The 17,614-nt window shown below is 42.8% G+C and overlaps 1 protein-coding gene across 10 annotated transcripts in view; it reads left to right on the top strand.

Moving 5' to 3' along the window:
* The window catches only part of ATP10B (ATPase phospholipid transporting 10B (putative)), a 287,746-nt gene that overhangs the window by 251,817 nt on the left and 18,315 nt on the right, over positions 1-17,614 (top strand). For all 10 annotated transcript variants that reach the window (XM_084762456.1, XM_084762451.1, XM_084762452.1 and 7 more), the window contains 5 exons: positions 2,244-2,370; positions 6,355-6,539; positions 11,278-11,599; positions 15,252-15,328; positions 16,837-16,962. In XM_084762456.1, the coding sequence (XP_084618582.1) occupies positions 2,244-2,370; positions 6,355-6,539; positions 11,278-11,599; positions 15,252-15,328; positions 16,837-16,962 (837 nt within the window). The remainder of the gene's footprint in view (positions 1-2,243; positions 2,371-6,354; positions 6,540-11,277; positions 11,600-15,251; positions 15,329-16,836; positions 16,963-17,614) is intronic.

The raw sequence follows: 17,614 nt of genomic DNA, 5'->3' as shown, positions 1-17,614 counted from the left end.
ATCTGTGCCTTTAGCCTTTCTTTATTTTTATTGTATGTGTAATGGTTGACCTGCAACTCATAAAATTATTTATTTGGTTATTAATTCTTTGAAATTTTCACACATGTACTCTAGGTATCTTGATCCTATCCACCCATTCACAAATACAATTTCATCTTCAAAGTCATCTTAATTTTTGCAATAGTTGTCTAAATTAAAATTTGGAGAGGTTTTCTGTGAACTTGTGTGTGTGTGTGTGTGTGTGTGTGTGTGTGTGTGTGTGTGTGTTTTCATGTGAAAAACAATCTAGTTTTCTGGCTTCTGTTGAGAATCTGATTCTCCATTGAATGGCATCATTTAGCATGACATGTAGCAGCTGGCCCCTGTGATGAGCCCGTGGAGGTGTATTCAGCTGTGTTCTGCTCTTGTCCTGCAATCCCTGCCATTGGCTATTGCTTTACCCTAGGCCCAGATGTGGCCAGAAAGATGGCTCGCCTCTATGTCTGAGATTCTTGACTTTAACACCCTACAAAAGGGGTAGGAACCAGGGACATTGAAGTTCAGAGCAAGGCCATCTGATGAGCTATGCGCTGTCTAGTAGGAATGCCATGGTGGCCACGGATTTCTAGGTGACCAGAAGTAGTTTCTCCACTACAGACTCCCAGGGCTGCCCATCTGATAGGGACTTGATGTACTTACTTGAAAACCAAGCCCATCTGGGTACAAGTCCAAATTTCACCACCTTTTGCTATGTCTTTCAGAAAGCAGCACAGCTTTTTACATTCTCTGAGGGTTGTAACTATACCCTTACCACTGCCTGCTTTCCATAAGTCTATGTCTATAGTGTCTCCTTCTATAGACTATATTTCTCAAATGCAAAAGACCTACCTGTGGCCAAGCATCATGGTGCATGCCTTTAACTCTAGTACTCAGGAGGCAGAGGCAGGTAGATTTCTGTGAATTCCAAGCCAGCCAAGGCCACATTGTTTGATCCTGTCTCAAAACAAAAACTAAAAAAGACCTGTGTTCCCTTGATTTTCCATATATCGCCATTCCAGAAGGACTCGATGAATATTTAGTGCTTATGTTACAGAATCATTCATTTATAAAAGAGAACGCATACATATAAATATGGTGGGTAGAAAAAGTACTGCAGGACCCCAATGGAGAAAGGTGTGGCATCCATGCATGACTGACACTATGACTGGTGGGTAGGTCTACAGGCTGGGCAAAACATGGCTGCTGTTTTCCTTTTCAGCCTCATGTCTGGCCCTTCCACCTTGCTTTTCGCATCCATTAGCTAGTGCATTACCAGATCAGAAATAGAGTCAAGTTCATTGCTGTTGCATAGCATTTACTCTTCCTCATGATTCCTAAAATTGGGTCCTTTTATTAATTCCTTGGGAATGTCATACAATTTATTTTGAGCATATTTACCCCTCCAACTCATCACCTTAACTTCTAAAAGTACTGTCCTTCCTCCCCACCCCCAAAGTACTGTGTTCTCTTTTTGTTATGTAATAACCCATCAACTTGACTTCATGCTGCCATGTTCTGGAAATAAGGCTAAACGCTGCGGCATGCACTCCTTGAGTCTTACCTCATATGTTACCTGTCAGCAAGACCTCACCATCCAACAGAAGGCAACCCCCTTCTCTACAGTTACTCTCCAGCTCCAACAGACTCTACGCTATCATCCTTTTTAAAAAATATATATTTATTTATTATTATATATACAGTGCTCTGCCTGCATGAACACCTGAAGGCCAGAAGAGGGCATCAGATCACATTACAGATGGTTGTAAGCCACCATGTGGTTGCTGGGAATTGAACTCACGACCTCTGGAAGAGCTGTCAGTGCTCTTAATCCCTGACCCAACTCTCCAGCCCTGCCCCACCCACTATCATCTTTTTTATTATCTACCTAGCACTCCTTAAAATGATGTAGTCATTTAAATCTCTTACCTGACTACAGCATCTCACCCACCACCAGCACACAATCTGTGACATCCTGAGACCTTGGTTTTGTTGTTCATCTCCAGAGCCCTGAGCACAGTAGAGACTCAGCAGAGCTTTGGTCATCATGGAACATAAGGATTGGTCTTTCACCAATGTATTAGTTCAGAATATCATTATGGAGCATTCCACAGCCAATTCTGGGAAGTCCACACAGACTTCCAGGCAGCCAGCACATCAGGAAAAAAGGGGAAATTCCATTTGCTAATTCATTCAGGGTTATTAATAATCCTCTTCCTGCTTCATAGGTTGTAGATGAAGAGGACTTCCAGGAGTGGGCCAGTGTCCGGCGTGAGGCTGAGGCGTCCCTTGACAACCGAGAGGAGCTTCTAATGGAGACAGCCCAGCACCTGGAGAATCATCTCACCTTACTCGGTAGCTAAAAATAAGGCATCACTACACTGAAAGGGCAGAGGAAAGCTGGGAAAGGAACACTTGGCCAGGATTCTGATGCTGCTACACTTTTGTCTCAATTAGGAGCCTTCCCTTGGTTTTTCCAGATATTTGGCATAATTGGGCCATGTCAGCAACCAGCTCTGTGTCCTAGGGATATTCTGAGAGCATCCCTGGCCTCCCTGCTGGAAGAAGCCCATGACTTTGGCTTCTTCTCCAACAGCAAACTCCTCTGCTCATTCAAATGTTTGTTATACACCTACTAAATGCACCAAGTAGCAGGCTAGGCTTTACAGCTATAGAGAGAGATGGGAATTCCAGTCGCCACCTTCCCACAGCTCAGAATGTAGCCTGGGTGATTAAGCTAGCCATCTCACCACTCTGCAAGTGACAAGAGCTGGGCCAGAAGATGTAAAGATAAATGCAAAGCAGGAGGTGCCAACTCATGCTGGGGCCAAAGAGGGCTTGGGAAGGGCCACTCATGGAAAAGGAAAAGATACGTTGTTCAGGAAAAGGGGGGACTGATCATGACAGAATGAAGGGACTAAATGAAAGGCAGGAAGTGAGGTCTGAGGAGAAGTGGAAATGCAGAGATCTGCTTTAGCTGGACCACGGAATATAGAGGAGAACTGACAGGAGGTGAGAGAGGCCAGAGGAGCCCGATTTATAATGGGCCGTGTAAATCATAAACTAAACATTTATAGAGTACTTTAGTCAAAGCACCAGCACTGCCACTGTATAAACGGTAGACTGATGATCCAGGGGCAAGAGGACAAGTACTGAGACTGGTTAAGGGATGGGCTGGATGTCTGTAGGAAAAAGAGCATTGCAGAGCCGAAAAGTGAAAGCTTTGCTTAGGAAAACGAACCTCCTCCTACATAGGGAAAGACGCCCCTGTCCGTAATCACTCTGGGGCCACTCGGATGGGAGAAAAGCAGCAAGAGAGAGTTTAAGGTTAGGGGATCTTCCCAAGACCCACCCCCCTCTAGAAAGACACCCAAGAAGGAATCAGGGGTGTGCACTGGCCACAGAGCCAAAGGCTATCTTTCATTGCTACAAGATGATGAAGCCCTGTACATCTAGAAGGCAGCAGCGTGATTAGTCGGACAACCTTCAAACAGAAGATTTGACTCTCTGGCACCTTCCACCTACTGTACTTTGTCTTGGCTGCAGAGTGCCTGTGTTTGCTGCCCCCATAAGCCCTGGCATTTCTAAAGCTGGACGCAAGAATTGTTTTGACAAGAGCCAGAAGGTAGCTAGTCCAGAGTAGTCTACTACCATACAAGGCCACAGGCAGTAGTCACCCCATCTGGGATTGCCACCACTCTCTCTCCCTCTCACCTCCTGGATGCACCTTTGGCTTCTAGGTAACACCAAGTCTCAGCTGCAGAAAATAGTCATCAGCTGGCTCTGTGAAGGACTCACTTGTCAGGGCCTGTCAGCTTCCCCGTTTAGGAGAAGCGTTCACGGCCTTCCTGTTTCATTTTCTCTTTCACACAAATAAATGTGTTTTCCCTCCTCCCTCCTTCACACAGCCTCACTGTACTGTAAATCGATTTCTCAAGCTCACCTTGCAAGCTAAACCTCACAGAGAAAGATGATATTTGAGCCAACACTGTCCTAAGAGTTGTTTACCTGTGTGCACCTGAAATATAAAACAGGCACATTTGAAGAGAGATGGGTCCCTTTCACCACCTCAAGATGGCTGGGAAATGTGACTTCATTGCAAAATCCTGTGGCCACCAAAAATGCTGCACGGCCTTCACACTAAATCTCAAAATCTGAGTTGGATGTTTCAACATGCAGCCAATATAACTGCTTTGCAAACTTTTTACCACTCTGGAGTGCTCAAAGAAACAAAACCTTTGCTTCTACTCTGAGTGAAATGGATAGCCATTAATTAGTCTGTGGCCCTAAATGAATCTCATTTCAAATGCAGATTGAGTTTTGCTTCTGCACTTAGCAACTGTTTAATATATGGGTATGTATTCATCGAGGTTGAAGCAAAGCTTGAGATCGTCCACAAATGATGGCACCTGCATGTCTCATTGTGCCCATGAATAGCAGCAAAAACAAATGTGAGTCCCTATTAAATCTGCCGTGATCAGCTAGCTGCAGAGCAAGGGGGTCTGCCTTACCTCTTCTGTACGCATAGCCTAGTCCATCACCCAGTGTCCTGCTCTGTACTCCTGCTTAGTCCCTGAGAATCTCTCATCCTGTAGGCTTTGAAATTTTTTTTAATTTTTTATTAATTTATTCTTGTTACGTCTCAATGGTTATCCCATCCCTTGTATCCTCCCATCCCTCCCTCCCTCCCATTTTCCCCTTATTCCCCTCCCCTATGACTGTGACTGAGGGGGACATCCTCCCCCTGTATATGTTCATAGGGTATCAAGTCTCTTCTTGGTAACCTGCTGTCCTTCCTCTGAGTGCCACCAGGTCTCCCCATCCAGGGCACATGGTCAAATATGAAGCACTAGAGTACGTGTGAAAGTCATACCCCACTCTCCACTCAACTGTGGAGAGTGTTTGGGGTTTTTTAAGGCCTATATCTCCCTTCCAAACTACATACCTTAGATAGGAGAGAAAAAAGGTTAATGGGGACGGGAGAAGTAGACCTTTTTAGACTCAGTTCCGTGGAGGGATCCCACTCTTTGTCATCAGGATTCCAGCAGACCCATTAAAAAGCAAAGCAGTAATTCAGCAAAAGTGACTGCAACCGCAGAAGCCAGGACCCGGAGCAGCCAGAACCTGGAACCTTGAAGTGTTCTCTGGAACGTTTCTCTCTAGGAGCATCTCAGAGTGGAGCTATGAACAGCCAAGCAATGCAAAAACCAAAAAGCCAAGCCTCTGATTTTGGCCTCATAAATAAATAAATCTCTTCTCGGCGTCTGTACTAGGATGTTTATCAGTTGGTGAAGACCACGCCCCCACAAGAGGCACTTCCTCTTCTAGTGGACCAATTGTCCTCTCACAAGTCTGTCTGACATCCCGCACTTGGAATCAAGACAAAAACATGTTTACATCCACTACATCATCCTGCCTCTCCAATTTCCAATTCTCTCTCTAGAATGATCAGAAAACACAAACCTGGCCATGTCTCTCCCCAGCTTAACATCCTTTCATTGCTTTCTTTGCTGCCAAATAAATTGCATTTCCCTCACGGCCCTGATAAGACCCAGAAGCCCTTCTCCCTCCTGCCTCCTTTCTAGCCATCTGAACTCTCGGCCTTCCCACATGTTGATCCCTCTACCTGGAATGTTCCTTTACCTCTGAGATTGATCGTCTAGGTCTGAACAGAAATGTTCTTTCATTAATAATACTTTTCCTTGACTTTTGAAGTGAATCTCAGTGTCCACTCAATAGCACTCTGATCTTATCTTGTAGCTCAATTACTATCCTTCACCCAATGACTTTTCTGGGCAGGTAACAATTTTCCTAGTTAGGGTTACTATTGTTTGGATGAAACACCATGATCAAAAGAAAGGTGGGAAAGAATGGGTTTATTTGGTTCATGCTTCTACCTCATTGTTCATCACTGAAGGACATGAAAACAAGAACTCAAACAGGAACCTGGAGGCAGGAGATGAGGCAGAGTCCACGGAGGAGTCCTTCTTACTGGCTTGCTCTTCATGGCTTGCTCAGCCTGTTTTCTTACAGAACCCAGGACAACAAGCCCAGAGGTAGCCCCACCTACAATAGATTGGGCTAAGCCTTCCCACATCGATCTCTACTTTTAAAAATGCCCTACAGGCTTTCCTACAGCCCAAACTTAAAGAATCATTTTCTCAATTGGCGTTTCCCTTCTCTCAAACAACTCTAGCCATTTGTCATTTGACATAATCTTAGCCAGCATACCAATCACCTTTATCTAGTTCATGGCCTGCTTGGCTATGTAGTGCTTTGGGGAAAGTAAGCAGCTATGCATTTGCTGTAACTGTGTTCCCATGTCTTTGGTCTTTCCAGGAGCCACTGGGATTGAAGATCGGCTTCAAGAAGGAGTTCCAGATACCATCGCTGCACTGCGAGAGGCTGGAATCCAGCTCTGGGTTTTGACAGGAGATAAACAGGAGACAGCAGTCAACATCGCATATTCCTGCAAACTGCTGGATCAGGCTGACACCGTGTACTCCATTAACACAGAGAATCAGGTCAGGCCAAAGAGGGATGGAATGTTGACATACACAGCACCTCCTCAGTCACCTCTGTGGACCTTGGATCTCAGAGGATCTAAGGAAGGGTCTGGAAGACATTCAGTCCAGTGTCCAATAGCCCCTCCACATACTTAGCTAACTGGCCATTTTGACGTTGCTACTTATCAGAAAGTTTGACTCTCCCTACGTTACAGGTAAGGACATTTAAAAACCACCAGGCCTCAGTCTCTTGCCCAACAGCTTCCCCCTGCTAGTCTGCTAGTCTAGACACCAAGCCTAGAATTCTGCCCTCTTGCCAGGCTAGTACAAATCACACATACCACACCCATTTACTCAATTGTCTGTGTCTTGCTGCCTAAGATGAACCCACTTTGATTGAAAGGCCCCACTTAAACTGAAATTATTCAAAGTTCAAATTTTCAACACCAATTTTCATGTCATGGAGCAGGATCTTAAAGGGCATAATGTATTAGGCTGTTATGTCATGATGGGGTGGGACAGAGGGAGAAAAAAACAAAGTCCAAAACCAGTAATTTCCTACCAGAGTAGATTGTGGTTTGCAAAGAGTGAGGATCAGGAGAGTAATGTATGGAGCCTAACAAGGTGTCTTCCCAGCTATTGTACGAGTTTGTATTAAGGAGGCAGCAAACATAGAAAGTGAAGTGAGGAGTGTGGAAAAGTGAGTGCTGAGATGTAGCCCTTGTCAAAGGGATCAGGGATGAGACTCAGCAGATGGGCAAGGAGAACACTGTACCCAAAGTGTGGTGAGAGGAGGGAACCTGGCCACCTAGAATCTACCATGGGAAAGGACGAGTGGGAAGGCAAGTGAATGGAAGCACCCAAAGAGGGAGAGAGAATGCTGGCCTCTCACTAGCGGAGCTAAACCCCAGAATAGAGCAGAAGTTTGGTAAGGTTTATATTTGGTTTCTCTATCATGAATAAAGATGGTTTTTTAGTATGAATTATATATGTGTGTGTATATATGCACACACACACGCACACACACACACACACACACACACACACACTGGGAATACATTCCAGTCTGTAAAGTATCTGTCTCAAAAGCATGAGAGCCTGGATTCAGTCTTCAAACCCATATAAGTGAGACAGGCCTGGCAGTGAATACCTATAATCCCAACTCTAGGGAGATGGAGACAGGAGAATCCCTGGGACTCACTGATAAGTTAAATGCTGATGAATTTTTAAAGGAAAATAATTATCTCTGAGTAGTGCTACATCTCTGTGGTCATCCTCTTCATGTACATTTGGTCTATAAAACTCCTTTTCCTGTAGATAACTCTGAAGAGTGACTATCTGCAAATCTGTAGGACAACCAAACTAAGGAAAGTGGAGTGGCTGGCTCCTGTTTGGTGAGACATATTCCTGTAGAAAACAGAAGGTGTTTATTCAGTAACTAGTCATGTTCCTAAAGAATAGTTGGCCACACTCGAAGTCATTGTGGGTTTATTCACTGAATTCTTAACTGCATCACTGGCAACTCCTTCAAAGCTATCCAGGACCCTCTAAGACAATCCTCTAAGACATCACACGCTTCTACATCCCAGGACACTAATCCTATAAGGTTAGTCTTCCTCAGCCTTTTCCTTGAGAATAAGTAGTAGACACATAACTATGTTAAACCAAAAAAATGAGAAGACACAATCTAAATCTTAGATTTCTGTAAGCCTTAGTTTAATGTAATTACAAATACAATGGATATTTTTTTCCCAAGGGTTTTAATTTGCCTAAGTAACTATAAACCTATTTAGGTCTACTATATCTTTTGTATATATCTTAAAGCAATAAGCAAGCTTTATGGGATCTGCCAATATTTCTAGATTTCTTTTGTCCTCTTATCTATAAAACATATATTAAAAATACTTATTTTATATTATGTTCCCACCCTCAATGGATGACGGATTCAACTTTTCAACATCCTCAGCTGTTTAAAAAATTCAAATATAGAGTTACTATAAAATCTAGTAATTTTTCTCCTTGAAATAATGCAAGAGAATTAGAAACAGGTGTTCAAACAAATGTATTATATGAACATTCAAGGAAGCACAATTTATAATAACTAACTATAGGTAGAACTAACCAAATATTCAACAAAGAGCAATGCTATTTTTAAAAATATACAGAAATATTTAGCAAAAATGAGTACTCACACATACTGTAACATAAATAAAGGAACATTGAATTTTGAATGTGCTATAATTTGCTGAAATACTATATTTTGAGTATGCTATGCTTTGCTGAAATGATATTATTTATTAAATCGCTTTGTTAAAGTGTTTTTAAAAATACATATTTTACAGGGTGCTGGAACAATTAAATAAGATCACAGAGGGAGACTACTTACCTAGTCCCTACATTTGTTAGCTATTGCTGGGTGACAAGTTATCCCCAAAGCTCAGCAGCTGAAACAGACCTTTATGATCCCATGAGTTAGAAACCTAGGGGCTTCTGAGCTGGGGCTTGTAGTCTCGGTGAGGTTACAGAGTCCATTTCCAGCATTCCAAGACCAGATGACAATTCAACTAGCAAGGGTTTATGGGTAGAAAGGAACCCTGCTTCCAAGTACCCCACCCCATCCCCTGCACCAGCTGTTAACAGATCTCTGTTCACAGCCCTCTAGGCTTTGCCACAGGCTGCTACACAACATGGCAGCCGGTTTCTCCTGAGGCAAGCAACTAGAGAGAGTGAGAACGAGCTCTGCTGTAGAAGCCAACGTTATATAACATGCTTGTGAAGTTATCTTTTTTTCTCTCTCGTTCTCCTCATTGGAAAGGAGTCATTAGGTCTACATCACTGTGACAGGAAGGAATGACTCCAGCACTGTTTACTGCAGGTTCCTGACCAAATGTTAAATATCCAGGAACTAGAACTATTATCATTAAAACTTGGAAGTGAGTGGCTTCAGGTTTAGCTGCGAACATCTTCATAGCTCCATTAGCTGTGTGAGACAGTGCTGGAGGGATTTATATAACTGGAACTAAGCCCACCATCTAGCAAGAATCACTCCATTGTCTTTTAAATAAATGCACTGTTAATACCTTATACCCCAGAACCAGTTCCTGTGGCCCCTTCAGGCTCTGTGCACATCCTATTGTCTAAAACAAGCAATTTAGCATCTCCTAAGGGAAGACTTGGGAAAATGAGCTGTATCTGCTTCTGGAACTACTCTAGTAATTGTTAGACAGAAACTAGCAGATCGGGCTGCCCCAGATCTGTCACTTTAGGAGTGCCTTTACAAAATCGACCCAAATTCACGTATTACCTCAACTATTTCTCTTAATGGCTTTATTTGAACCAACTCATTTGAATGATGTTTACTTTTAGAATGGATTTTTAGCATTTTGAATAATAAAGAAATATTATCTATTACGATAGATGAACTGATAGGGCTCAGAGGAGGGCTCAAAGAATAAAGGACTTGTAGCACAAGCATAGGACCAGAGTTCAGATCCCCAACACCACATGTCAAGTGGGCATGGCTCATGCCAGTAATCCCAGCACCTGGAAGGCTGAGACAGGGAATCTCCAGGGCAAGCGGGCTTGGTGGACTAGTGAGAGCTCCTGCCTTGGTAAAGTAGAGAATGAGCAAGGCAGGCACCCGACATTCCTTTTGGCTTCCACATAGACAAGAACATATGTACACGCATCCACTTATTCACCAAAACACATGCAAGCATCCATACTCAAATGTATGCAGGCCACACTTGTAACTGGAAAATATAGTTTGTATAAGCACAACATGCTATTAAAGTTATTTATACCATGATCTTCTGCTTTCTCAAGCTTCATTAAAAAGTGATCTTTACAAAGGTTGAGTAGATAGCAGAACAATTAGTACCAAGATCTGATTTTATCACTGATATAATTCCAAGTGTGAGAAAGGCATTACTAATTAAAAACAACTTCTCTCTGTATTTCAAAATAAGCACCGTTTGAAAAAAATCACAAAAACTTACATGATAGTGTTACATCCTTAATCACAGTACTTGAAAAGGGAAACAGTGGGATCACAAGTTCAAGGCCAACCTGGGCTGTATCAAAAGACCATCTCAAGGAAATAGAAACAAAAATCACAGAGAAGATTCTTTGAACCAGTAAGAGTTTCACACCCATGGTCAATTCAGACCAACATGAAAAACACTGCATAGAACAGTTCTTAAGACCTCTGTGGAATAGACCAATAGATAAACACGGGGTGGTGGTTTTCTTTTTAAGTTAGAAAGCCACATTTGAAGAAGTAAGGATCCAGCCTATGTTGGGCTGACATTGAGTAAGTTACTAAGTTACTCTTCGTTACAATCTCTTCATCTCTAAATTAAGACCAGGAATATGAACAAAAATGTCCAAAGGGGCAACTGGGAATGGAGAGACCTGTAAGAGACAGAAAACAGCTCATGTACCAGTACGAAATACTGTCGGTGTCTACCAACACATTAGTAGTATTCTTTATCTTATACCCACCTCAACTCAGTTGCCATCTTGCTGTGCAACTTTCTCTTCTACTCCTAGTCACCTTCTCCTATTCTGGCCATTAGTGTCTCAAAATTAGTACAGTTTAACGCTGTTTCAAATACTGCAGGGAAATGTGCAATGGCCTTAGAGGAAAATCTCTAAATAACCTATACGATAGTTTTACAATTATCTTACTTAAAATAAGGGGAAACTTTACCGTGCAAGGTTGCTTACTAATGCTAAGTTATATGGCATGCTGCAGGAAACCTGCGAGTCCATCCTCAACTGTGCCTTGGAAGATGTAAAGAGATTTCAAGAGCCACAGCAGCCAACCCGAAGATTCTGTGGGCACTGCGTGCCATCTAAGATGCCATCTGCGAACTCGGGAGCTGTGCCTCCTGAAGTAGGACTGGTCATTGATGGGAAGACACTGAATGCAATTTTCCAGGGAAAGCTGGAAAATAAGTTCCTGGAGTTGACCCAGTACTGTCGCTCGGTCCTGTGTTGCCGCTCCACCCCACTCCAGAAGAGTATGATTGTCAAGCTGGTGCGAGACAAGCTGAGCGTCATGACTCTCTCCATAGGTATCTGTCACGCTGGGATGTGAGTGGGAGCTTGGCAGGGGTGATCTGACCGGGGTCAGCCGTGAAAGCAAAGATGCTTAGACAGAGAGAGGCTCATTGCCTTTGACAAAAACCACGGTCAGGATGTGGCCGTTAGGAGAAATAAAGCAGGGCCCACCAGATTAGAACAATGATGAAAGCTCTTAGAACTGGCCAGTTAGTTAAAGAAAAGTCAGATCATAGACGGGGGTCACTGATAAACAAGGGCCTTGAACTAAAACATGCATATAGGCTTTTTTTTTTAATGTTTCTACCAGACATAGACAACCAAGAGAGCTCGACTCGAAGATATCACCCTGTACCCTTCCAACATTCTGAGGATAAGGGGCTGGTAGGGGTATTTCAAAATCTTAGGTTATATCTTTTAATTTTGTATGCTAGACTCTAAATCCAAGGCCATCACGAAGCATATGTCAAACCTATTATAGTTGGCTGATGACAAATTTCTCAGAGAAGCATTGATTAATTATATCAAGCGCAAACAAAGAAATTTCTCACTGGTTACACCTCCCAGGAACAAGAAGCCTAGTTAACAGGAATATTCACGATCTGGTCTCCACTAACTCTCCAATAGTGTTTTCTCATCATGGCTGCCTTTCGTTCCTTATCACTTGGTTCTTCGTATTCCATCCAAATTAAATGACTTGTCGTTCTCTATGGGCCTTTGTCCTCGCTCCCGCTCTCCAAGCCTTTGTACCAGCAAACTGCTCTGTAAAGCACTCCCACTTCCATCTCTACCTGTCTTGCTCTGTTATCCTTTCTGTGACCCCCTCTGTAAAGAGTTCACAGGGACAGGGTCTGACTCATTCACTATTGGATCTCATGATACCCACATTCCACACAGCCACTCCCTCCTCATCCTTCAGCCCACACATGTAACAACCAAGTCTCACTTTGTGCAATTCTGCAATTCCTTTGGGCCTAAGAGTAGATAATTATAGAAACCAACTTCCATGAGTTTAAATAACTATGACATATGATTATAATTTACTGTAATATATTATTAGTTGTTGTTAACCTTTTGGCGCATTATTTATTAATTAAAATGTATTATAATTGCATATGTATACAAAATAATCTATCGAGTTTATCACTTCATGGTTTCAGGCATACACAGGGCACCCCAGGAGGTGGCCCTCACAGATAAAGTTAACTAAGTTATTCTACTTGGGGTCATCTCTGCAGTCAGCTCTAGCTACTTTTCTTTCTTCTCTGGTGTGTTAGAGATCTGAAAAATATTGTGCCCTTTCCCCCGGCCTTCATGTGCAATATAAAAACTGAATTTAAAAACTGGGAAGACCAGGCACGGAGGCATATGTCTATAATCCCAGCACTTGGGAGGTAGAGGCAGGAGGATCTAAAATTCAAAGTTATCCTCACCTACACAGAGGACTCTAGGTCAGTCTGTGATACATAACATCCTATCTCAGAAAAAAAAATGAAAGGAACAGATCCATAGCAACTACATCCCTACTTCAATACTGTGAATTGTCCTCTTCTATAATTCTGATACACAATAGGCAATAGCCCAGCACATATTCTCTGAGGTTAAAGATTGGCTTCACTCCCATAGCCACAGAAACAAAACCACCAGAGTAAGAAATAGCATGATTCCACAGCTCTGCTTCCCCTAGTCTGCCAACAGAAGAAGCTACAGCTTAGGTTTATTCTGCCTTTGAGAGGATTAAAATTATGGACTGCTGTGCTATCAAGAAAAGAATCATTATTATAATAACAAGGTCTACCAAGAAAGACATACTAGATTTTTTAATTGGCACATCAATTTATGGGGCATATTAATAGTAACATTTTAAAGCTCAATATACTTGCTGCCAAATAATTGTGAAGAATTATTCTCTCTCCTCTCCAATTCCATATTTTCTACGATGAACAATGTAAACTTAATTACAGCTTATATATGAGAAGCTACCAGGAAAAAAAAGTGGGCCCAAGAGGAGAATACAGTCAACAGTGTGTATAACAGGGGTTACCAAAACATAGCCAACAGGCTGAATCCAGCCTTCTATATATTTTTGTATGGAAGCTAATAATGTTTTTTATTTTAAGCATAAAATTTATAACTCCCAGCCTTTTAGCAACAACAATTATTTGACTGTGCTTTGTGGCTTAAAGAGCCTAAAATATTTATCTGATCCTTTAGAGTTTAGTTTGCTGAGCTCTGGCTTACAAAGTAAGCGTTGAGGAAAGTTGGTTTCTGCACAGAGCTGTAGGTAGCTTTTTAAATTAAATAGAACTTCACCACATTTCAATAGATATAAGGTGGTAGCACTTTCTGTATTGTAGATAGTTTTTACTTCATCAGAGAACAGTATATTTGATAGTCCTGTATGAGAGAATCTGTGTGTGTGTGTGTGTGTGTGTGTGTGTGTGTGTGTGTGTTATTTTCATGGTCTTATCTCCAGTTTCATGAAATCTCACTTCACTCAATTTGACTAATATATTTCATTCAAAAAAAAGTAAGCAAGTCTCATTTTTCTATATTCATACAGAAAACTGAATGCCATCCATCACTTTGGGAATTACTCAGTCTCTGACGATCTGGCTATCTCAGCACTCAATGTATCTTGGTGTGATAGTTGGTTCAAATCAAACTAAGATAGGGAAATCTCTTAGGCCTTGTGTTAGTAGTAGTCATTGTGATAAAATATCTGACATGAGCAGCTTCAAGTGAGGAACTGTTTATTTGGCTCAGGGTTTGGATAGTTTCAGTCCATTTCTGACTACCCTGTGTTCTCCAGAAGTGTGAGGCAGAATATCATGTTTCACAATGTAGGGATGTGACTCTGTTGTATAGTCTCACTTAGTATTTGTTCTAGATCTAGCGCGCGCACACACACACACACACACACACACACACACACACACACACATTCTTGGTGGAGGGAATGTGATGGTATAGAAGTGTTACCTCATAACCACCAAAAACTGAGAGAGAGACAGGAAGAAGCCTGAGAGAAGACATCCTTCAAACGCATGTCCCAAGTCACCCACTTCCTCCAGCCAGGCCCACCTCCTACCAGCTCCCAAGAATGCCATCAAATTATAAGACCGTGAGTGGCTTGCTCTACTGATCAATTTGAAGCCTTCATGACACAACCCTTCTTAGTGAGGGGATCCACCAGGTGGCGACCAATCCTTGAACACACAAGCATTTCAGGGGACATACTGCATCAAGTCCTTAATGGCCCCAGAATCAGCACAGAAAGACCCAAGTTACAGTACTACTGCATGCCTTCACCGGAAGGACAGCCTTCGCCAAGTCTCAAAATCGCTCAGAGCCTCCATTCACTCCTCAGCAAAATCTGTCCTAATATTTGCAAAGGCCTTTCTGTAAGTTGTAAAGGACCACTCATGACATGTCCGATCACCATTGATGGGGGAGAAAAATAAGGCGTAGTCATTGAGAGATTTAATCCATAGTTCTGTATCCATAGTTAAAAAAAAGAAAAAGAAAGCATTCAAGCCAAACACAGCAGCAGGGAAATCCTATTTAATGAAATGTTGCAAGGATTCAACTGTGCAAAAGGGATCGCTCATCACCGAGCAGTTGGACCAGGTATAAAGACACTCTCTGACCTCTCTGACCTTTCAGGTGATGGAGCAAATGACGTAAGCATGATTCAAGCAGCTGACATTGGCATTGGAATATCTGGGCAGGAAGGCATGCAGGTACAGTGCCTTTAACTCATCCTTTTTTCTTCCCTGTATTCCTTTATCCTTACTGTGGATTTGAGGAATAACCGCCCCCCCCCCCCACACACACACACACACAGTGCCAACAAAACCTTCCTTTGAGCTTCATAGAATTATTAACTGACAGTCTGGGGTCTTCCATGCTTCTGTAGCCACTGTTGCCAGACGCCTACCACCCAGTCCTTCAGAAACAAAGGGACATTGAGGATGTGCAGCTTTTTATAAAGGCAAGGGTACCCATAGCCTAAAGCTGCATAGCATTTAAGCCTTTCTCTGACTCTACATATCTTCTTGTGACCTCCATAAGGAGTGACAGACATAGGGATAGCTGAACATATTTTACTGCATCATAAATTGGTACAGTTTCATAGTATACCTAATTCCCTAAGATTTCAATTTGGAACAAGCATACTGAAGTGAGGTATACTATTCTTTCCCATTAACACAGCCCCCTTTTTGTGATTTTTTGAACCATCAATGATCGTAGTCTTACCACCAGAGAAGCTATTGCTTTAAATTTGTTGCTGAGAACGAGAAAGGCAGCCGTAGTTCTCTCTTACCCTTCGGGTGTTTACCATATGCCAGCAATGTTATATACTTTATAACACACAGAATTTTAATAATAATATATATTATGGGTTATCATTCATTTTGCAGATAGCAGAGATGAATTCATCAGAAAAGTATACTACGATTTCTAGCAAACACATCTAAACCTCATATTCTTAAAAGACCTCTAGACTGTGCCTTATTTTTTTTTAATTTATTCATTCATTCATATTACATCTCAATTGTTATCCCATCCCGTGTATCCTCTCATTCCTCTCTCCCTCCCACTTTCACCCTATTCCCCTCCTCTATGACTGTGACTGAGGGGGACCTCCTCCCCCTGAATATGATCCTATGGTATCAAGTCTCTTCTTGGTGGTCTGTTATCCTTCCTCTGAGGGCCATCGGGCCTCCCCATCAAGGGGACACGGTCAAAGATGGGGCAACAGAGTTCAGGTGAAAATCATAGACTGTGACTTATTATAAATAATCCCAATGACAAAATGCCCATCTTAGTGCCATATAAAGGAATTTCCCAACTAGCAGTGTCATCTGTAAATTATGCCAATGGTCTTCTAGAGAGGCACCCAAGGATGCTCAGAAGGTTTGAGAGTCACCTGGTGAAAATCAGTTCTCTGTTTCATCCCTAGAACAGAAACTGCCACTGGGCTTTAATAAATGATTATTGGATAACTGGACGGAAATAAGGCTTTCTGCCCTCTGGCTCGCCTATGGAATCTAATAAAGTGTCAACTTCCAAGAAGAGAGGGAGAGATATCAGACTCCAAAGAGGCACCCGAGGGTGACCACACGACAAGGGATCAGTCAGGCCCTGAATGCTGCAGACCTAGATTAAGGCACTGCCCTCTAGAGAGCTTCTTTGGGTGCATTGATGGTTGTAGGTAAAAACTGATGTCTTTCCTCCTCCCTCCCAGGCTGTCATGTCCAGTGACTTTGCCATTTCCCGCTTCAGCCACCTCAAGAAGCTGCTGCTTGTGCACGGCCACTGGTGTTACTCACGCCTGGCCAGGATGGTAGTGTACTACTTCTACAAGAACGTGGTAGGTACCACCTCCCTCCTCCCGACCCCACCCCTGACCCCCGTAACCTGCCATACAGGCTTTGCAATCCTTGCAAGAGCTCTGCCTCCTCGCAATAATGGAACAAGCACTTCTGCACAGGGGAATCAGTCGGGCTGACCTGGATTTGGCACCTCACTAACTGTGCAACTTTGAGAGGCACTCCTCATTTTTCCATAGGCTACACATTGCTCCTTAATTTTAACTTTTTAACTTATTCATATTACATCTCAATTGTTATCCCATCCCTTGTATCCTCCCCTTCCTCCCTCCCTCCCACTTTCACCCTATTCCCCTCCCCTATGTCTGTGACTGAGGGGGACCTCCTCCCCCTGTATATGATCCTAGGGTATCAAGTCTCTTCTTGGTAGCCTGCTATCCTTCCTCCTCTGAGTGCCACCTGTCCTCCCCATCAAGGGGACATTGTCAAATAATTTTAAAACAGAAAGGGGGAGAGGCAATTGCTTGCTGTGATGTTGTCCTGAGAATTGGCAATGCGGTGTGGAAAGCACCTGGCACATAGGGACAGCATGAAGGCCTACGAATGTGGATCCTGGAGTCAAATCCATTAAGTCCCAGTGCAGACTCCCATATCTGTTAATGTCTCAAAACTTCGGTTTCTCCATCTACAAAA

The sequence above is a fragment of the Acomys minous genome (assembly GCF_964271855.1).
Source record: "Acomys minous genome assembly, chromosome: 16".
NCBI classification, from domain to species: Eukaryota; Metazoa; Chordata; class Mammalia; order Rodentia; family Muridae; genus Acomys; species Acomys minous.
This window is presented reverse-complemented; position numbering and strand designations above follow the sequence as displayed.